Raw genomic sequence first — 23910 nt, 5'->3', positions numbered from 1 at the left:
CAGACCACCCTGAAAGGGCCCGATCTCGTCTGATCTTGGAAACTAAACTGTGTCAGGCCTGGTTAGTACATGGATGGGAGAATGACTATGAAGAGGTAAAAGAGATGGCAATGAAGAGAGAAGACTGTTCTGCTTTGCCCTCTTGATTCCCTAGAAGGCTTTTTACCTCCAGGGGACAGATCTCCTAACCTATATCCATTTTGTGTTCATTTCCCTGGCCTTTTTCTCAGTGGTCTCTGAATTACTCCATGTTTCTCTGAGTGATAAGTCAATGCCATATTAAATCCGCCACATTCTAGTTGTGTGAATATTGGAAAGTTATTTAACTGTTGTGAGCCCAGGTACCTTATCTGTGAGGTGGACATAGAAATACCTTTTCATAGGGTGTTGTGAGGGTTAAATAAAACAATTGATGTACAAAATATAATGTAGGTACTCAGTAAATGTTAGCGCTTATCTTTTTTTTCACATTACTTTGTAACTAGCTTAATTGTATTAGGTTTCCTCATTGATAAAATCGGGCTAATAATACTAACTTTATAGGCTTGTTAGGAGGATTTAATGAAACAATGTGTACTTAGAGCTTAGTATAGTTTCTGGTACATAGTATATAGTAATACTGCTGATATCACTTAGGAAATTGAACATTTTCATATGTTTGTTATGTTTATTTTACTGTAGCTTGTTCATGTTTCCATTGGTATAATCTTTTCTTTTCTTTCTTTATTTTTTATTTCTTTGTAAGAGTTCTTTCTACATCTAGGACATCCCTCCCCGCTCCCCCCTCCTCCTGACCCCTTTAACACAGTTTATTTTGTTTTATCTAATTGGTGTTTTGACCTTCAATTTTGTTATCTTTTTCCAAGCAGGATTTTTAAGGATGTCTGGGAGTTTTCTAGATAGTCAAGAAGGGAAAGGATGTATCACACAGAGGGAACATCCTGCATAGATACACAGAGTCATGAAATAGCATGGTCTATGTGGAGATGTACTTGTACTAAGATACTGTCATAAGTAAGTGCTACAAGAAAATAGAGGAAGATGAAGTTTAATCATAATCAAATCACAAAATGGCATTTATAACGTAAGGTGTTTCGAGTTTTATCTTGTAGGTCTGGTTAGTAAATGAAGATTAATGGGCCTACCATAGTTAAGTTCTAGAAATTTTGCCCTATGGCCATAAGGTAGAATGGATTACAGGGAGAGTGGCCATTTAGATTATTGTTGAGAGATGATGATTTTAGGCAGAGCTAATGTTTAGAGAAGACTTTTATTCAGGGGTTATATGGGAACTAAAAATCAGTAAAACTGGTGGTTATATGGGTGTTAGGCCCCCAAGTTTCTGATCAGATGGTATAGTTGCAGGTCATGGTGGGAAAATAGAGGAGAAATAATAGGTTTCATTTTGGAGTCACAGAGTTTGAACTGCGTGTGAGACCGATATCAAGAAGGCAACTGCTTATGCATTTTGGATTGGGGGAGAAATAGGGCTGGAGTTAAAGATTCCTTAATGTACATGTAGAAGGTGTATAGAGAAGAGGACCATCCACATGGAACACTAAGGGACAGTGGCACTTTGTGGGTAGGTAGAGATATAGTATTCAAGAAAGGAAACTGAGCAGGAAAGATTGGCAAGTAAGGAGGAGAACCAAAAGAACATGTGCCATGAAAATAAAGGGAGGAGAGGATTTTGAGAAGGAAAGACTAGATAATACAAACCAAGTGAAGTAATGATTAAAATGAGTTTTTGGATTAATTGTCATTCCTAGCTCATATACTATTCAGCAGTCTTCTGAGAGCTATTTATCAGTGTGCCTTTATGGTCAAATAAGTTTAGAAACTTTTCACATGGCATCTTTCCTTGAGACATTCTCAGGACACATCAAATCTGTCAAAGGTGTGGGGAAGCCCTACAGTAAAGACATTGTTTGGTTTAAAACAGCACTTCCTGTGTATGTTAGAGCAAGAACACTCCCCCCCCCCCCCCCCGCCTGCTCTTTTAAGTGGGGAAGGGGAGCGCACTCTTTTTAGGATTTTACCAAATTTTTTTTTATTGGTTATGAATATTCATGAAGTACAAAGCTGACTGTCACCACCATGCCCAAGATGTGATGGCCAGATCAATACTGGCAGCATGCCTATTACCACAAATTGCAATTATACCGTGTCCCCCACCCAATTAATCCCCGACCTCCCTCCCCGTGCCCCTTTCCCACACCCTACTTTGTATCCCTAGGTATGCTCTCTCCCTGTGCAAGTCCAACACACCACTGTGGTCTTTATTTATTTAATTAATTTATTTTTTTTTTCAGTATTTCTTTTTTTTTTTTTAACTTTTATTTTGTCGATATACATTGTGGTTGATTATTGTTGCCCCTTACCAAAACCTCCCTCCCTCCTCCCTCTCCTCCTTCCCCCCCAACAATGTCCTTTCTGTTTGCTTGTCGTATCAACTTCAAGTAATTGTGGTTGTTATATCTTCTTCCCCGCCCCCCCCCCCAGGGTTTTTTTTTTTGTGTGTGTGTGTGTGTGTGAATTTACTGTGGTCTTTATTTTCTTCTTTCTTTCTTAGCTCCTACTTATGAGTGAGGACATGTGGTGTTTCTCCCTCTGAGTTTTGCTTATTTCACTCAACATAAGTTTGTCTAAGCTCATTAATGTTGCTGTGAATGGCAGAGTTTCATTCATTTTTATGGCACAGTAGTATTCCACGGTATGTATATATCCCACATTTTCCTTATCCAGTCGTCCATGTCTTGTTGGCTATTGTAAACAGAACTGTGATGAACATGGGAGTGCAGGTATCCCTTTGACATGATAATTTCCATTCCTCTGGGTATATACCCAGAAGAGGGATTGCTGGATCGTATGGTAGATCTATCTGTAGTTGTTTGAGAAACCTCTATACTGTTCTCCATAGTGGTTGTACTAATTTACAGTCCCCCCAACAGTGCAGGAGTGTTCCCTTCTCTCCACATCCTCACCAGCATTTGTTATTCTTCATCTTTTTGATTATAGCCAGTCTAACTGTGGTGAGGTGACATCTCCATGTGGTTTTAATTTGCATTTCCCTGATGATTAGTGATGTTGAGCGATTACACAGTAAAAAACCAAATAACTCAATTAAAAAATGGGCAAAGGAGCTGAATAGACATTTTTCAAAGGAAGACATAGAATTGGCCAACAGGCACATGAAAAAATGCTCAACATCACTAATCATCAGGGAAATGCAAATTAAAACCACATTGAGAGTGCAGTATCCTGAGTTCCTTAGCGTGTATTTCAGGAAACATCCTATGGACAGCACAGGCACACTGATGGAGCTGGGGAGGAGAGGCTGGAACAAGCGAGTGAGAAGAGATGCCAGGGCCGTGCACATTGGCTGATATGGGTTTTGATTATGTCACAACTTGGACTGACTTTGAGGTACACTGCTCTGTAATTTTTGTGTTAGGCAGGATATATTATGGTTCTCACTATCTCTGTTTTCCCTAAAGATCTCCAAAACAGAACTCCTGGTCTCCATCCCCCTCCAAAATCTGCTACTCTCTCAGCCATCTTCATGCTGACAACAGATGTCTCTGATCTTCCTGTTTTCCAGACCTGAGCCTCGGTGTCCTTCTTGTTTCTTCTTTTTCACTCACAGCAGCCAATTCTAGAGGCTCTACCTTCAAACTATATTTATAATTCTATCATTTCTTTCCATTTTCACCTTTACCACCTGGTCACCCTTCTGTTCTACCAGACTTTATTTATATGCCACCCCAGATTCATTTGGCACTGCTTGCCTCCTGTGCCCTGGGCTGCTTGTTCAGTGTCACACCCTGGCTAATGCTCCTGTTGCCTCATCTAATGCTGCTAGGGCATGCAGCCAGGCTCTGAACCCTCAGAATGTTTGGTTTACCCCTGGAATCTGGACTCAGATGAAGCACCAGGCTGTGGGTGTGGGACATGGCCACTCCAGCAGCTGTGGAGGATTCTGATGATGTATCTCGAAGAGGTGGTGTTAGTAGGGACAGGGGTGGGATATTGAAGGGAAGGGGAAGAGTCATGCCTCAATGGTGACTTTTGTTCAGGAGGAGACAGGATGAGAAAGGAGTCAGTAGATACCTCCTTCTGCCTTCCTCCCCAGCAGCGTTCCTTGCTCATTATAAACGGGAAATGTGGAAAGTGCTGTCTAAGACCCAACAGCATCTCTCCTGCAGGGTTTCTCATCACCCTGATACACTCCTCCCCTGAGAGCTGTGAGGTGTGGCGGTCCCAGTGCTCCTTCTCTACCAAGTCCCTCCTGCCAGAGCAATTGGCTGGGTTCCCTGTGAAGCTATGACCAATTTAGTAACGCTCTGCCTTCTGTTTGCATTGCCTCCTTCCTTTCCTTGCCACCCTTACTCTTGCTTCTTTAGAGTTTACCTCTCAGAAAAAGCATCTGCAGCTAAGTTTTGCCTGAGTTTCTTTTCTAGAGAAAATGGACAAAGGATTATTGTGGTAGCCTTTTTACTGGTCTCCTTGCTTCTGCTCTATCACCTCAAGTCAGAGTGATCTTTTAAAAATATGTCAGAAAAGCCATTTCTCTGATTAAAACTCCTGCAGGTTTCTCATGTCACTCTATAAAAGCCAGAGTCCTGAGCGAGTGCCCCAGGCCTGCTTGGTCAAGAACCCCTTACCGCTTGGACCACATCTCCCGTGGCTATCCCACTGCTCACTCTACTCTAGGCTCCCTGCCTCCTGCCTCCTACAAACAAGCATGCTCCCACCTTTGGCCCTTTGCCGTGTCTCTTCCCTCTGTCCTAGAAAGTTCTTCCAGATATCTACGAGGCCGGCTCCCTCATTTCCTTCAGGTTGTTGCTAAAGAGACAGACATTCTCTAACCAACCTATATAAAAATAGAACCACTCCCTTCTCCCATGCAGTCTGATTTACTCTGCTTTTTTTCCTCCATAATACTTTTAATTGTTAGCATATTATATATATATATATTTACTTATTTACTTATTATCTGGTTCCCTCCATTAGAATGTAAGCTCCACGGTAGGATAGACTTTATCTAGAACATTGCTTATATATATTTGTTGAGTGGATGAGTGAATGACTAAATGAACAAATGAGAAAATGAACTGTGTTTACTGTGTAGCTTGAAGTAGATATCATTCTATTGTGATAAGGTTAAGCTTAAATACTAAGTCTGAATCATGGAGGGTTTTTGTATGCATGGTTGTGCGTAAACTTTTAATAAATAATGGAAATTTTTCTTTAATATATTAATAAAACATCTTAAGTATACTCAAAATAATCAAGCCTTTTGAGAATAAATTGGTTTTTATTGAATGTAGAATTCAAATTATATGTTAACAGTGAGCTATGGTCAAAATAAAGAAATTTGTTTTATTTTTTCATTCTTTTATTTCTGTCAAGAAATATGACCTCTGTGTGAAAAGCTGAAAAGAAGTTGATATATGAAAGCAAATCTGTAGATAATTACAGAATAATTATTATGATAATGACATACGAGATTAAAGTTACAAATACAATTTGGTATTTGTTGATGTCTAGAACCTTATTAAAATTTCTGTTGCCTTTTGCTTTGCTCCTGGAAGATGATTAAGAATACTCTTGAAAAGTGCTACCCAGGGATAGTGATAACCAACATGTCCCATGGGATTTCCCTTCTGGGAGAATCCCTGACCCATGTGAATCTGAGTGCTCACTGCTATAGGATCACTAATCACACTCATTAGACAGAACTTAAAGGAAAGGCTTTTTATTTCAGAAGATTTGGACCAGGACACAGAGGGTAAAGTTCCAACTGCTTTCGTGATTCACTGAGGGCTGGGCTTTATATAGGTAAATGTATCGGGGAGACAGGATGTCTTCAAGTATGATGGACAGCTGCTTCCTGCTTTGAGAGATGTAGATGTATTGGGATGTATCGGGTGAGATAAGGTGCTTTGAGAGATGTATGGGGTGAGACAGGATATAGGATGTCTTCAAGTGTGATAGACAGCTGCTTCCTGCTTTGAGAGATGTATGGAGTGAGACAGAATGTCTGCTTTCAATATAATCTTAATCATTAAGGGCTAGCTATAAAGGGAAAACGAAGTTAGTTCTATAGTGTATACATGGCGGAGGGGCGTTCCTACGTTTACAAAGTTCCCCCTTCTGTTAGTAACTTCTGCAATCTTGGGGAAGGAATGAGGTTTCAGACATCTTGTGTATCTACATCCTGCTGGACAGAGTTGTCGAATTCTAAGGAATCCCCATGTGGAATTTCCAAGCCTTCAAATGAATTTCTTCAAGGGTTACTGTATATCCCAATAAACATTGTCCTGGATACCCCCACCCCACCTTTCTTATGTAAGTCACAAGGGGCCAATGAGGATCCCTTTCAGAACCCAGAGGTTGATTTTACAGTGAACTGCCATTATTTGAAAATTATCAAATTCCATTTTCATCCAAAAAGGGTGTGTCCTTTAGTAGATGTCAGATACACACAAGGAGGTTGAGCATAGGGACCTACCTGCCTTCAATTGTGTCAGTTGGACCTGATGAGCTATTCAGGTATCCCAATTAGGTTTACCACTTCCACTTTATGTGCAAGAGGGGTGTGATAGTCTAGAACCGACTGTGGTTTTGGATGACATATCCAACAGTGGGAGAGATTACCAGAAGTGACAAGTGACACATTGTAAGGTTATACCCATCTCAGTTGCAGCTGTGAATCAGGGTGTATTTCTCTCCAGGTCTTGAGCAGGACTTGATTACCAGGTTTTATAGCATGTAGAGAGACATCTGTCAAGTAAGCCAACTGGTTAGAAGCAAACTCATGTAACATAGTTAAAAGTAGCTCCAATTTGTTTTACATAGTATACTATAAGCAATTCTCCTTTTGGAGGAAGGGTTGGTAGGCCACTGTGCCTGATGAGTCAATGGTCTCCCGTACAAAATTTCATAAGGACTCCAACCAACCTTGCTCCTGGTGGCCACCTGTGTCCTTAGTAGGGCCATAGGTAATACTTGGATTTATCTTCTGACAAAGGATGGCCAGGGCCCTTTTCAGGGTCCAGTTCATCCATTTGGTTTTCCTTGTGGACTGTGGCCTCCAAGGAGAATGTAGTTTCCAACTTATATTTTCTTTGTTCCCAGAAGTCACAAGTCCTCTCTCTCTCTCCAGATAGCCTCATGAGTATGGGCTATCATGAAAGCATATTTAGGACTTTGATCCCTCTAGCCAGGGTTAGTGCTTGAGTCAAAGCAATTAGTTCAGCTTTCTGAGCTCATGTCTTTATTATATACTGTACAAAATAAAATATTGCATATCCTCTTCACTTTTCTTCATTTTTGGTGGTTTTCAACCACCAAATCCTCCACATACAGTAGTGCTCATCCCAGTGTCAGTGAGGCTGAAGTTAAAAGAGACCTGGTGCTCAGAATATGGTAGAGAGACTCAGCAAGCTTGTCCACAGACAAGCACTGTTCATTTATTATTATCCAGGGACTAGGTCCAGCAGAGCCTACTTCACGAAGGCAGCATGTGTACAGGCAGCTGGGACACTGAATAAAGAAGTATGAAATTTTCCAAAGTAAAAATCTTCAGGAATATTATTTTATGCATAAATTGGGTCTAATAAGGCTTTGATGTTTTGTTTGTATGCAAGAAACAATTCTTTTCAACTGTCCTGTTTCTTATTTAGAAATAGTTTCAATCGCAGCTCTTAAAGCTTTGGATATACTTCAAAATTAGTAGAAAAGGTTAACTTTCTCTTTTCTTTGATTTCCAAGATGCCTCTCTGGTCACAGATAGATTAGATTTCTGTAGTTCTGAAAATGGCAGTGATATCTACTCTGTGTTATCTTCTATGTGTGCTGTAACAGCAAAGACAAGATGCAGTCCCCCTCCCCTGAGGAATCCTTGGGTCAATAAGCCTGTCCAGACTGTCTCTTTTTCAGAGTAAACCTAGAGATCTAAGAAAATGCCATTAGTGCCAACATCTTAACAACTATTGACTAGAGCTTCTAAAATGTCAATACCCTGTAAACCTGTTGATACCCTGCAACTTGAGAGAAGAGGCTGTGTTTCCCAAGTCTTTAGGATATACTACTCTGTGCTGGTCTGAAAACAATAGGAATGAGGCAGCAAGTGATGTGCTCATGATCTTGGTGATGTATTATCTATGGTATTTGTTAATCCTGGAACACATCATTTAAAATAACTGGAATTAAAAATCGACCATGGGAAAGTTTCACTTTACAAAATTTAACTGATGTTTTTGCCTTAATTAACCTCTCTTTGATCACGGAATCTAGTCTTTTAAGAAATCTGACGTACCAGGAGGAAGGGTTTGAGAAATATAACCGTGGCATACCCAGCTCGATGCTTCCCCTGGTCCATAAAGCTGCTGCCATCTGTATACAGTTCCATATCAGGTGCCTGAAGAGGTTGGTCAGTCAAATCAGGTGGGCTAGAATAAGCTTGGCCAATTATTTGCACACAATCATGTATGTGTGTCGGGGGGGGGGTGTCTAGAGGGGCAAGTATAAATATTATGAATCAGCTTTCCTTTTAAGGTCAAATGACAGAAAACTCAAGCCCTGTGCACGATGACATTTGCATTATTAAGGCTTTGTTCTACTTTTCCAAGAATAGAAGCAATTGTGTTTAACAATTCCCCTTACCCCAGATCCTTAAACTCAATATTGCAGGCACAGAGTGTAAGCAAATCTGGGATGTTCTCCAACAGATAAGCAATAGTACAGCTCTGTTATTCTCAAAAACACTGTTCTATATAATTAAATGCCCAGTGGCCACACTTTTAACAGTCTGCATTAGTTGACCTTAAATGCATTTATTGCGGCTCAAGTCCATCTAAACTTTCTTTTAGGTATTTTTTAGTATTTCCGAGAGAAAACACCTGCTTCAGGTTTATGTAGGGGTATTGTCCTATAAGGACACCAATTCAATTTTTAAGGCTAGTAAATCACAATAATGGTCTTTAGGTCAGTTAAAGGCCATATCCCTAGCTGGGATATAAAAAAATTAATCTCACCAGCCCACACTCTAAAAGTTAATGCCACTAGTGACAAGCAACAGCAGGAAAATAAACTTGCTAACAACCAGCCCACTCATTAGTCCAAATGCAGTTTAACTCAAATACTTAGACAAACATATACTACCTACCCAAATTGCCCCACCCACCGCAAGAAGAGCTTAAAAACCCAGAATAACAATGATTGAACTCCTGAGAGAGTGCTCAGAAGGTCTCAAGGTGGAGCGAAGGTAATGTCTAGGAATTAGTATGCCATAGATTGTCTTAAAAAACCCAAATTACCAAAAACACACTGAATTTGTCTATGAATTAGAGTCTAAGAGGGGGAGCACGTAGTGCATAATAACATTATGCACTTTTCAGCTCTTGGAGTATGTTGCAAGTTGTGGCCACCAACTGCAAACATGTGGGCCATCCTTTAGTCACAGGTTCTAATTGCTTGAAATAGCTTCCCGTCTATTGGGCAATAGATTTCTTTGCCTCTGTGAGATTTCAAATCCCAAATACTTTACTTCCACTAGGTGGAACACAGGCAGGATTAAGGCCCTTTACAATTTTTGTAGGTTTTGTTGGATATCAGGCAAACTTTGTCCAATAAAGGTCATATTAACCAATCAGATATTTTCCAGCCACATCCATTTTATTTACGGTAAGCCTCCGGAATCCGTTCCAGAAAGGCAGACAGATTTTCATTAGGTTCCTGCCTTAATTTGTGTACTTTTGATTTTGGTTACCCCTTTCTGTAATCCTGCCAGTAAGCATGGCCAAAAATTTTGGATCCTACCTTCATCACTGTTGTTGGGATCTGATTCAGGACTGTGATAGTGGACAGCTTCCTCAGCTCCAGCTCTTACCAGCCCATTGGGGTCCTCAGCATGTAGTCAGTTGGTTTCTTCCTTGGCTTTCTCCAGTACTAGTCAGCATTCCTCCAAGGCCAATAAAACAGTGAGAAGCTGCCCAAGTAGGGTGGTGGGTGGTGAAAAATAGGTTCAGAACTAGTTCAGTCATTTTAGTAGGGTCCTCCCGATAAGTGGGGTTATTTTGTTTCCAATTATAAACAATGGACTGTATATCAGAGGTAGTAAAAGGACTGTATATTCACATCATTCTGGCTTGACCATCATCATTTAATTTACCTATGGGCATTTTGTCTTAAGGGGTTTAGCCCCACTACAGAAGAGGGCCCCTGGCCAGATTGAGTACCCTTTTGGGTACTAGAGGGTGAGACCATGTTCTCAGCTAGTCCAGGTTCCTTTCCTTTGAGTAGATTTTTTGTGGGTCTGGCTGGCACTGGAATCAAGGTGGGGGCCTGCATAAGAATGGGTCCAGGAAACCTGATCAGGCAAATAAGTCTGGACTGGTAAAGGATGATGATGGCAGGGGAGTCCCTGTCTCAGCTGCTCACTCCACCAGTGGTGGAGGCAAGGGCCATTCATCTAAAGGATCTAGCTATGGAAGAAAAATCTTTTTTTTTTAACACACTTTTTCCTGATCTGTTTCACTTTGACTATAACTTAAACTTCTATTTATAGTCTATTTCTCCTTCCCTCCCAATGTATGTTGTGGCCGTGCATTATTACAAAAGAAAATCATATTCTTATTTTTCATGGGCTCAGAACTATACTCAGCACCATTTTGTAATATACATCCTAGAGGATTAATAATTGGGATAGATGATTGATTTCCCATATCGACTTGCACAAACAACACACTTACCAAAGAACTATTCACAACAAATAGCACACTTACAAATAGGCTTGTCAAGTGAACCCATGGTGAGTCCTTATAACACTATGGGCAGAATACTGAAATTGGGTTTCCCCAAACACTATACAACTGCCCACCAAAAAGACTCACTTGTCTGGACCAGAAAATCCAACACTTTCCTTTATGGATGAGTTTCAGTTTTCCAAGTGCAAGTAGCTGGAGACGTCTGGGGAAGATGGGAATTCCTGGTCATGTCCTCTGCCTAAAAAGGGCTGAGCCGCTGCTTGGGTGGAAATTTCCATTTTCCAGAAGCCATTCCAGCTGTAAGCAGCTCTCAGCCCCCAAAATAGGCACCAAAATTTTAGTAATGAAAGAGTCCCATGGGATTCCCTTCTGGGGGAATCCCTGACCTGTGTGGGTCTACGTGCTCACTTCTAAAGGATCACCAATCACACTCATGAGACAGAACTTATAAGGCTTTCTATTTCAGAAGATGTTGACCAGGAGGAGGGTAAAAGTCCCAGCTGCCTCCCTGATTGACTGAGGGCTGGGCTTTATATAGGTAAATGTGTCAGGGAGACAGGATATCTTCAAGTATGATGGACAGTTGCTTCCTGCTTTGAGAGATGTAGGTGTTTTGGGATGTATCAGGCGAGACAGGACGCTTTGAGTTGTATGGGGCAGGAGAGCATGTAGGATGTCTTCAAGTGTGATGGACGGCTATTTCCTGCTTTGAGAGATGTATCGGGCTAACCAGGATGTCTGCTTTCAATACAATCTTAATTTTTAAGGGCTAGATATAAAGGGAAAACAAAGTTAGTTGTATAGTGTATACATAAGTGAGGGTGGGGGTTCTATGTTTACAGTAATATCTCTCATTTTGCCTAAAAGCAAGAAATTACATCTTATTTTTAGAGAATAGATAGAGTATATGTTGGAATTTAAAAAAAAATCATTGCTTCAACTGGACCATTAGTTACTTTTACTTTTATCCACTAATTTTTTTCCATTCTGGGATTTTAAATCACTACAAATCTAGCAAAGCCTTTTGGACTAATGTAAAACAGCTCCATTAGAGAGTTGAACATTAGTAGTTACTAATCATCCATTAGTGATTTTTTGGTTCAAATCAATAGTGAATTTAATAATCCCCTAGTGCTCAATAAACGAGACATAATTTAAGAAACAAATGCCAGAGCCTTCTAGCACATACATGACTCTCATAGGCTTTGGCATGTGTTTTAATTATAGATGAATTTTGGTCCAAAAAGAACCTGTAATTCAAGGGATTTATAGGTAAATAATTCTAGTTAGAAGAATTTTCAACTTTAATAGATTAAATAATACTAAATATGCAGTTTTGCCATGTTTAAATTTTATCCTAAAACCCTTGAGATTTAGATAACAAAGTACCAGAATAATTTCTCTGCTTCTTCAAAAGGCATATTATTTTTGTGTCCTTAATTCATTTTTGTGGTTTTTATTTGCTGAGTCAAATGTTAAAACTATATTCTTTGTGTATTCAAACTTAATGGTACTCTTTGTTGACTTTGACTTAATACTGGTCATGTTTCTCTAGCTTATATTTTCCCTCCAGTGAGATTTCTTTCAATTAATTTTGAACTGTCAGAATGCTAGTGACCATGGTTTGAAGGAAAAGATGTGAATCTACCATTTTACTAGATTGTTTTGTGGCTTTGCATATTAACATATGGCAAGAGCAATACCATATACTTAAAACCCAGGGGCCTATTTCTATGAAGAGATCATCTTTTGCCTTACTCCCATGATTGTTAAATCAAAAGGCTTGTGATCCCATTATTTTAAACAAAACCAAAACCAAAATTCCAAACATATACATATACACGAATAGACACATTTGTCAAAATTCTTCAATACAAGGTATTCATTTTACCCCCAAAATTGTACTTTGAAAAGAGACTATGGTCTTATACTTCGGTCTTCATGAAGGATCTTCATATATCAATTACTAAACTTTATTTTAAACAGCAAAATGATAAAGTACTGCTTGGATAAGTTACATTTAGCCTGAAGAAATATAACACTAGTTTTACATGCTTATTGTGGTCACTCAATGGAATTGGCAAAAAATTATACAGATGAATTTAAAGTTTTAGAAATAATTTTCAAGAGGATTACCGCACAATTACAAGTGTTGGTGTCATTGTAAGCAAGTCTTTAGAAAATTACTTTACAAGCAATACAGTAGGTGATTACTTTGTGGAGATCACAAGTAGCTAGTGGGTATTTGTGATTGGCATAAAATTTCTAGTGACGTCATCATCATGAACTCAAAAAGGGCTAGATCTCAAGTAACTTTGACTGAAGGGAAGTTGGTGTGCCCTTGAACACTGTGTTAGATGACTCTGAACGTGGCTCTGTTGATGATAAAGACCCTGATTTTAAAGATGTATGTGTGAAAGTAGAATTGAATTGTTTCATGATTGAGTAGAAACAAGACAATATTTCTAAATGAACATATTAAGATAGTGTTATTTAAAATGTTTGTATAACTTAAATATAAAGTGTACAATATGAAGCCATTTGACTATGTTAGCTACATCATTAAAAATTTTATACTGAAAATGGCCATATATTTAATTTTGGATACAGCATAATGTATCCTATATATAAATCTTTTCTCCACATCTCTAATTATTGTCCTGTGTGTTAGTTTCCTATTGCTGCTGTAACAAATAACCACAAGTTTAGTGGCTTAAAGCAACACAAATCTTAGAGTTCTGGAGGTCAAATGTCTTAAAATCAAGGTGTCTGCTGGAGTGTATTCCTTCTGGAAGATTTAGGGGAGAATCATTTTCTTATCTTTTCTAGCTTCCAGAGGCTGCCTGCATTGTTTGGCTTGTGACCTTTTTTCTGTCTTCACAGCCGGAAGTGTAGCATCTTCAAATCTTTCCCTCTGACCTCTGCTTCCCTCATCGCATCCCCTTCTCTGATTCTAACCTTCTTCTGTTCTTCTTGTGATTATGTCGGGCCCACCTGCATAATTTATGATAATCTCCTCATCTCAGGATCCTTATCTTAATCATACATAAAAAGTCCCTATTGCTGTGTAAGGTAACATTTTCAAAGGTTTCAGAGATTAGAATGTGGACATCTTTGGGGGACCATTCTTCTGCTTACCACACCTTCAGAGATGTGCCCAAATGTACAACTGGTAAATCCAAAGTAGTTTTTCAGACTTTGGATGCATATTGCTTAATACTCACTGAAATTTGATCTTTAATTGATGCTCACATCTGCAGTGAGAGTTTTTTTGTTTGTTCTTTTGGGGGGGGGGGCAGTGACTGGCCTGTACCGCATTCCAAGCCCTTGACCTTGGTATTATGATACCACGTTCTAAACAACTGAGCTAAGCAGCCAGGCCTGCAGTGAAAGATTTTATGATACCTGGTCCTTTCTAGCCTTTGATATTGTCATTTTTAAAAAGTCTTTGCACTTTTGATAATAACAAACATTTATCGAATAGTTACTATATGGCAGACAGAAAGCATTTTGTAAGTATTAACTCATTTAATCCTCAGAAAACCCTATGACATAGATACTTTATTATCCCTCTTTTACAGATGAAAACACTGAAGCTTAGAGACAAAGAAACTTGCTAAGTCACACAGCTGGAAACGGTAGAGCTAGAATTTATACACAAGCAGAGAAAGTGATAGAGAGATATCCATATCCTAAATCTTTCTTCCTTAGGATGTATGAATACACACACACACACACACACACACACACACACACACACACACACACACACACACACAAAACAAAAAAGCTCCAGGGTGTGCCTAAGAAAGCCTTGATAAAAAATAAAATAATAATACTTAGTGCTGAATACTATATGACTTAGTGGAAAAAGATTTATAGAGACTTGTACCAGGATGCTTCAAATAGTTCATCAAAGGATTCATATTATCTTTTAATTCCATTTTTCCAGTAACTTTTTGAAGTACCCTTGTATGGTTAGGAGGTGACTTGTAAAGGGGAAATGAGGAATGAAGCAACTGAAGTGCATGGGGCTTAGACTAACCTATACTTTCTAGCCTAGTGCAAAATTGTGAAATTTAACTCTTCTTTTAGAGGTTCCTGTAGTAAAAATTATACCCATGACATTTTTCAGGATAGGGTTTGCAATTTTAAGTCAACAATGATGAAAAATATAAGGAGGATTAACTGTAAAGTAAAGAGGGCTCAAAATGGCAGGACAGATTTAGACATATTTTTAAGATCAGTTTTGGGGATCTTTATGATTGATAAGATAATTTTATTTTTACAACAAAATTTTTTATTCACAATTAACTAGATATACAGTACTAATGCTTACATCACTTTTTATTTTTTCATTGACTTTTCCATGAATGTGTCAGAAACTATCACCTTATAAATTATGAGAAAGCATCAGCAAAACACTTTGTAAACATTTTATAGTAATGAACCATTCGTGAATGGTCATTTGTGCAAAGCAAATTTATGTAAAACAAATTCAAAAGTCTTTGTTGTTCAAAACTGTAAGTGGCTGGATCACATGTGTTTGTATTATTTTTAGCTATTTAAATAGTTTATATCCTTTGAATTTTGTAAGTATGTAAATGAGTAGCTTTCAACATTACATTTTTGGCCATATGCTAGTTAATTGCTAATCTTTAAAAGACTACTGCAAAGTAGTTTAATTCTTATTGAATTTGAGTTTTTTTTTTTTTTGATTGTTGCTGAGTTGGGATAAAATACTGTAGTGAGTTTTAATTGTTTACTGGTGTGTGCACATGTGTGTTTGTGTGCACGTGTGTGTGTGTGTGTGTGTGTGTGTGTGTGGTCACAGTCAATTGGAATGTTTTGAGAATATATCCAAACTTTTCTTGTCTGTCCTTGATACTTACTTTTCTTTTGTTATTTCTCAGCGCCAGGACTAAGAGAAGTATTGAATTCTTTTGTTTCAAGATGAATATAGTTTTTTTGTTTGCTTTTTACTGATTAAAAAGTAGTACATTCTCACTGAAAAAAAATAAATCAATCCAAAAATGTTTAAAGGAATAAGTAAGAGTTACCCCTAAATTTCATCACCGAGAGATAGCCTCTGTTGACATTTGCTGTTTTTCCCTCTTAATGTGCATACATACACATACACGTATACTTTAAAAAATTGGAATCATTACTCAACAGGATATTCTGTAGCTTACTTTGTGTAGTGAACAATATGGATATCACTTTGTGTCAGGAAATATGAAATATGTGTATTATACTTGCTGGTTGAACATCCCAAATCTGAAAATCCAAAATCCAAAATGCTCCAATGAGCATTTCCTTTGAATGTCATGTTGGCACTCAAAAAGTTTCAGATTTTGGAGCATTTCAGATTTCGGATTTTCAGATTTGGGATGCTCAACCTGTACCACTTCTCCAGCTCTGCTCTGTCTTTCGGTATTTTGTTGAAAACTAGTGTTTTAATTCTTCAAAGATGTAGTGCCAAAGACATGATCAGTTCACAGATTTCAAGCGGTTCTTATCCACATTCTGGCTGATGGTCTCTTTAATTTAGTGAGATGTTACAATAATCTAAAGTATGTCTTGACACAAAGTAAAACTTTCTTTGGTTGACCTGAATTTCTAAGGAGACTTTCTAAGGAAATTGAATGGATCTGTGAAAAAATTTTTAAGCATGTTTTTTATTTTATTCATAGAAATAATTTGTTAGGGATTTTTGAAATGCAAGAACCTTTGAAATGAACCAAGAAATATACTTAATTAATAGTGGTAAAACATTTGACACTGATTTTATTTTATTTTATTAATTAATTTTTTTAAATGTAGTTTTTAAGTATCTTGGTGCATCATTATTCTTAACTGAACAGCAACTATAACAGAACCACTAGCTTATTATATTTGACATGGAGACTAGGACAAGGGAAAATAAGCAGGAAGAATTATAAAATATTGCCAAGTATGTCTTAAAAGCATCCATCCATCAAAATAAATTCATCCACTCGTGAATTCCCAGAACTGGTCATGGTTTCTGGCACATGACGTGAAATTACTGAGTTAAGAGCGTAAGTTTGAATCTCATCTACTTCTTATTAAGTTTTTAATCTTGGGAAAACTTTTAGATTGGACTACACAAAAGTTCCAGTTTTCTAGGACAAAATCATAAGAGATTGCTATTCTTACAGGTTAAAATTGAGCAAATATCAGCAATTTCATGATTTAACCTAATACTAAATCTCTTTAAATTTTCATTTCCTCCTCAGTAAAATGGAGATAATGTCATATTCATTATTGGATAGTTGGGATAATTAAGTTAATTTTATACATAGAAAGTGCTTAGCATTGCGCCTGATAGATGGTGACTATTATTGTTCAAACCACTATTATGCCAAAAATGTTAATTGAATGAATCAGTGCATATTAGAATGGAGAATCATTTTAAATTAATGCCATTATTACTCTGATGAAAATAATTTTTAGAAGTCGGAGTCTGATATTAAAGGATGAAGCTATTGGTGTACTATAACTACTTTGTAGAATCTTTTAATTGTAATTTTGGTGCATTAAAATTCTGCTATTGATTCAGCTATTCTTCCTCTGCTAACTAAATCCATTTCTTAAAAGATTTCTCCTTTGACAATCTATTTTTCTCTATCATATCTTCTTTTTATTTATCTATTATTTTATTTTATTTTATTTTTACTTCTCAATATACATTGTAGTTGATTTTTGTGACCCTTTACCTGTTCTTCTTCCCCCATCCCCATCTCCCCTCCCCCCAATCATAACTGTCCACTTGCCTTAACAAGTTCAAGGAATTGTTGTGATTGTTGTGTCTTCTTCCCCCCCCCAACGCTTTATTTGTTTGTATATTTATTTATTTATTTATTTTTAGCTCCCACAAATAAATGAGAACATGTGGTATTTCTCTTTCTGTGCCTGACTTGCTTCACTTAATATAATTTTCTCTAAGTCCATCCATGTTGTTGCGAATGGTCGTATTTCATTCTTTTTTATAGCAGAGTAGTATTCCATTGTGTAGATATACCACAGTTTCCTTATCTACTCATCTGATGATGGACATTTGGGCTGGTTCCAAATCTTGGCTATTGTAAATAGTGCTGCAGTAAACATGGGAGTACAGGTATCTCTTTGACATGATGATTTCCGTTGCTCTTATTCCCAGCTGTGGAATAGCTGGGTCATATGGTAGATCTATCCGTAATTGTTTGAGGACCTCCATACCATTTTCCATAAAGGCTGCACCATTTTGCAGTCCCACCAACAGTGTATGAGAGTTCCTTTTTCTCTGCAACCTTGCCAGCATTTATCATTCTCAGTCTTTTGGGTGTTAGCCATTCTAACTGGAGTGAGATGGTATCTCAAAGTGGTTTTGATTTGCATTTCCTGAATACTGAGTGATGTTGAGTATTTTTTCATGTGTCCGTTGGCCATTTGTATATCTTCCTTTGAAAAATGCCATTCAGCTCCTTTGCCCATTTTTTAATTGGGTTATTTGCTTTTTTGCTGTAAAGTTGTTTGAGTTCTTTGTGTATTTTGGATATTAATCCTTTGTCAGATGTATATTTTGCAAATATTTTCTCCCAATCTGTTGATTGTCTTTTCACTCTGTTAATTGTTTCTTTTGTTGTGCAGAAGGTTTTTAGTTTGATATCATCCCATTTGTTTATTTTCCCTTTGCTTGTCTGTGCTTTTGGGGTCATATTCATAAAGTCTGTGTCCAGTCCTACTTCCTGGAGCCTATCCCCTATGTTTTCTTTAAGGAGTTCTATTGTGTCAGGATGTGTATTTAATTCTTTAATCCATTTCAGGTTGATTTTGGTATATGGTGAGAGGTATGGGTCTGATTTCATTCTCCTACATGTGAATATCCAGTTTTCCCAGCACCATTTGCTGAAGAGGCAATCTGTTCCCCAGTGTGTAGACTTGGTGCCTTTGTCAAAGATTAGGTGGCTATAGGTGTATGGGTTAATTTCTTAGTTCTATATTATATTCCATTGATCCGTGTGTCTGTTTTTATGCCAGTACCATACTGTTTTGGTTATTATAGTTTTGTAGTTGGCAGTGATTTTAAATTCAAAATCATTACAGGTTGGTTTATGCTTAGTACTTTTATTCCTAATTAAGCTATTACTCTGAATGAAAGGAGTAGAAATTACATATATTTAACTCATCTTCCATTTCACAACTAGATGTCAGTGTTAACAGCTTATTAAATGTTTCAGGTGTGATTATAATGAGGTAATTTAAGTGGTTACGTGTATGATGTACAGATCAGAAAATAAATGATAAAGAAGGAAACAAATAAAAAACTACTTCCTTGATCTTATTTTTGAAGTTGGCTACTTAATTCTACATTTACACTTTTTAAATAATGATTTTTCCCCCACCTTAGTAACTATGCATGAACGGTTAGATTTATTTATTTATTTGTTAGGAAAGTCAGATAGAATGTGAACTTGTACCTTTTCACTACTGCTAACCAGAAGTTCTTCCCCACAGCTTTTTCAGAAAGAGTGATCAGAAAAAGAAGAAAAAGTATTGCTATTTAAATGTGGGGTGTGTGTGTGTGTGTGTGTGTGTGTGTGAGAGAGAGAGAGAGAGAGAGAGAGAGAGAGAGATTCTTGTCTACTTTAATAAGAAGCATACTTCACATCATGAATTAGGTATGTATTCTCAGTGGCATTTCTAACATCTCACCCAAACGTTTCTTTTAATATAATTAAATCTGCCTTTTAAAATTCAGTCCTCAGGGCCGCCCCGTGGCTCACTTGGGAGAGTGTGGCACTAGTAGCGCCAAGGCCGCAGGTTCGGATCCTATATAGGGATGGCCGGTGCACTCACTGGCTGGGCGTGGTGCAGACCACACTGTGCGGAGGGTTGCGATCACCTTACTGGTCAAAAAAAAAAAAAAATCAGTCCTCATAAATGGAAGCATGATAATCCTTATCCTTTTCTTTTAGATCCAATATGACCTTTTAAAATAATTTATGTTGTGTTTCTCTAACTAGCGTGCCTTTTTAAATTTAGTTTTGTTTTGTTTTTTGTGACCAGTAAGGGGATCATAACTCTTGGCTTGGTGTCGCCGGCACCGCGCTCAGCCAGTGAGTGCACCGGCCATCCCTATATAGGATCCGAACCCGCGGCCTCGGTGCTCCCAGCGCCGCTGCACGCCGCACTCTCCCAAGTGAGCCATGGGGCCAGCCCAGCAGGCCTTTTTTAAAAAACCCATTCTTCCTGTTGATAAATATGAAATCCAGAATAACTGAAAATCCATGAATAAAATCCAAGCAAAATAATAGATCAAAGTACTGAAAACAAATCCCCTCCTTCCACTTCTACCAAAAGATACTGATGGGTTCCTTTCCCCAATTCTCTCTTCCCTTTGAGAATTACTATTCTTGGATCACTTAAATGATGGAACTGAGGCAAAATTCTATAGAATTATATTTGCTTTGACAATTAAGTTATACATTTTCAAAATCTGTGTATGTATAGCTTAAAAAGTCAAGATTTTTAGAGGCTGTAGATTTAAAATGATTACTAGAAAATATCAAGACAACTTGTCTTTGGATCTCAATTTAAGATTATGACAGAATTGACAGGCTTTTAAAAATTTTTACTTATAAGTTACACTTTTTCCTTAGAAACACACCAATACCCCCAAACAATTCTGCTTTGCAAAGGCAAGTTGAATTAGTAACATCTTAGTGCATCCATTTCTCTTAATAGAAATAACTTTCTAGGTTATGCAGTAGCTTCTAATTTTATAACAATCTAAAATATGTGTATCAATCTATGCAAACAGTGCATTTGCTTATTGGCTTTAAAAATCCTTTCTTTTCTGAGACAGAATTTTCAGTTCACCAGTTTTTATATCTCCACATGAAACACCCATTTGGCAGTCGCTTTTAGTCAGTTTTTATGACCTCTGGGCACCTAATACAAGAACATAAAATTTATTATTGATTATGGTACAGATTCAGCCCATCACTGGATTTTCAGTCAGCCTAAAAAAAAGATAAAAGTCATATTAACCAACTCCAGGTGATTCCTGTTTGTTGTATATATGGTGGAAATGCAAGGAAGCTACATAATGCTGACTACAGCATACCTTATTTAGCAAAACAATAAAATAGTATAGCAAAGTTTATTTAATTCTGAGCTCTCTTACAATGATTAGTAGTACCTTAGTTCTTGACCTGAATTATAAGTCTTGTGATTTGGCAAATTCTTCTTTATGTACTAGTATTTTTTCCCCCCAGAAGCCTTGATTTATGTTTTTAAGACCTCTCTGATGCCTTTGACAAAGATATAATTTATTACCTTAAATTTATTTTATACCAGGGCAAGTAACTGGTTATTGCATTTAGACTCAATCAGAGGCAGCTAGCTACCTGTGGTATTACTAACTAGACCTCAAAGTTTCTAGTACCTATATACAAGGCACAGAGGACCTTACTTTTCAGTAGGATACCTAGGAGATAACTGGTCTAGCTGAGTGTTTTGATCCTAGCGGGCACTTGTTAAATACTTACCTGGAGACATTTGTGCCCTTGTTTTCTCTCTGGCCTCATCTCTTCTAAGCTGCAGTGTGAGGTTGTGATTATTTGGTGAGTGTGTGTGAGCCTTTCCCCTTGCTCTGTCTCCTGCAATCTGCTTTGATTTCCAGGTGCCTGCTGCGTGAGCCCTAGCTCCTTATACCTTTTTTTTCCCCCCAATTTTGATATTTGGGCTAAGCTAACTATTAATCAGCATATATTTATTAAAGAACAGCTATTTGGAGCTACTATGTAATATTATAATGTTTTCTCTGATGATTGTCTTAAGAAGTCTCAAATATTGTTAATTTTAAAACTCTTTACATTTTCTCCTGATTTGGGACAGGGTGTACACCTAATTGGTGTTGTTCATATTTTGGGGAAGAGGGTGGTAATTGAAGAATACAGCAGCAGCAACAATTACAGAGTTCAAATTTTGACTGCCATTAAAGAGTATGTTAAAATTCTTTGAATCTGAAAGCATTTTGAAAATGCTTTTCTTTAACAGCAGGAAGACAGATTTTAATTATCTCCTGTGTTCTTCTCAAACGCTTTCCCAGTCTGTCAAAATTTAAAATTTTGGGCCTGTGAATCTTTTACATTTGGACACCAATTGATTGTTCACCTCATTAAAAAACTCATCTAAGCTTTAAGTGGATGAATTATATGGTATGATAATTATGTCTCAATAAAGCTATTATTAAAAAAAAAAAACACAAAACTTACCTAACAGCATTTTCAGTGGTATTGTAAAGGCTGTTTCTGGTTTGTTTTAACTTAGGAAAACTTTCTCTTCAACACATAAGCATATATCTTAATGAGGGAGGGAAGCAAATATAAGAGAGAATGACGAAAACATTTAGCATGGAATGGTGTTACAGAAATGAAGCAGAAGTACATGTTTAAAGATTCTACCACACGCCTGGCTCCTCTTGGCATGGTCCTCCATTGACAGTCTGAGATCTGACTAGGTAACTGAGGAAGTAGGAAATGTACTACTAAATTCCACTGTATTGACTTCTCTCTATAATGAACAGACTGATGTTAAGGACTTTCTTTTTAGGGTATTCCATTTCTCATTACAGAAAGCTGTATACCTGCACAAGTGGTGGCTGCCATTGATGTAAACACTGTTGCTAATGAAGTATACAAGTTTAATTTTCCCCACACACAGTTACTGGCCAAGACAATTGAAGTGAGTACTTACTATTATTATTTTAATACATATATAGCAAGGAAAATGTGGTTGAAAAACACTGCCAAATACTGGTTTCTGGTGGCTTAATAGGAAGATAAGTCATATATAAATAAAAATTTTAAAAGAAGGGAATTAGTTTTATATTCTATCAGAAGATAGCATGATTTTTTTTTTTTTTAATTTTCAGCTGTAGAGAGAGAGAGATGAGTATTTTAGGCTTTGAGAGAAAGGATTGAAATATAAGAATATGCTTGACTTCTGAATGATTCTGTGGTGATATTAAACTTTGTTTAATTCTTTACTTGTAATCACTAGTAGTACAATATATATAGCATGTGGTAAATAGAAGGGAGGCAGTCATTGGCTATTACTTATAGAATGCTTCTTACTTTAGTAAGCTTGTCAAAGTTAGCCTATTTCACTGTAATAAACTCAAAAGTATTTAAGACTGATGTACACTGAGTTATTTAAAAAATAATATGAAAATTTTTTTCTTCTAATTTCTTGTGATGAAAAATTTTACACAGATTTTTCATGAAGATGTAATTTATATACAATAAACTGCATCCACTTTAAGTGTGCAGTTTGAGTTTGACCATTACATCAAATGTGTAATAACCACAATCAAGGCTTAGAACATTTCCACCATGTGAAATCATTCCTAAGTGCCCCATTTTAGTCAGTCTCCAACCCCAACCCCAAGTAATCACTGATTTGCATTCTTTCATTATAGATTAAATTTTCCCTTTGTAATATATCATAAATAAAATCATAAGAACGTAAGTCTTTTGAGTGTAACAGCTTATTTTAGCATTTGATGATTTTGAAATTCATCGATGTTGTGTATTTTTGGTAATTTGCTCTTTTTTATTGCTGAGTAATATTTTATACAATGGAGTATTACACACTACAATATGTATATCTATTCTATGATGTTAGACATTTAAGTGGTATCTGTAAGAACAGAGACAGTCTGCTTTCCTACATCTTTTAATTTTATTTTTATCAAGGTGTAGTTAACAAATAAAAATCATATATATTTATTGTACACAACATGATGTTTTGATATATGTATAACATTGTGAAATGGTTAAATCAGGCTAATTAAAATATCTATCACCTTACATTTTTATAATTTTTTTATTGTGAGAACAGTTAAGATCTACTCTCAGCAATTTTAATTTTCAAGTATATAATATATTATTCTGAACTATTGTCACCATGCTTATAATAGATCTCCCAAACTTATTCCTCCTTTCTGACTGAAACTTTCTACTCTTTGCCAATATCTCCCCATCCCTCCACCCCACCCCCACCTGTACTTCTGTCCCCTGCCAGCTTCCATTTTGCTCTCTGCTTCTATGAATTCGACATTTTTAGATTC

At 37.1% G+C, this 23910-nt stretch overlaps 1 protein-coding gene across 2 annotated transcripts in view; it reads left to right on the top strand.

Moving 5' to 3' along the window:
• Window positions 1-23910, top strand: part of TRDMT1 (tRNA aspartic acid methyltransferase 1) — a 60072-nt gene that overhangs the window by 6636 nt on the left and 29526 nt on the right. For both annotated transcript variants that reach the window (XM_063099811.1, XM_063099810.1), the window contains exon 2: window positions 22414-22523. In XM_063099811.1, coding sequence (XP_062955881.1) covers window positions 22414-22523 — 110 coding nt within the window. The remainder of the gene's footprint in view (window positions 1-22413; window positions 22524-23910) is intronic.

The sequence above is a fragment of the Cynocephalus volans genome, chromosome 6, assembly GCF_027409185.1.
Source record: "Cynocephalus volans isolate mCynVol1 chromosome 6, mCynVol1.pri, whole genome shotgun sequence".
Taxonomy (NCBI): Eukaryota; Metazoa; Chordata; class Mammalia; order Dermoptera; family Cynocephalidae; genus Cynocephalus; species Cynocephalus volans.
This window is presented reverse-complemented; position numbering and strand designations above follow the sequence as displayed.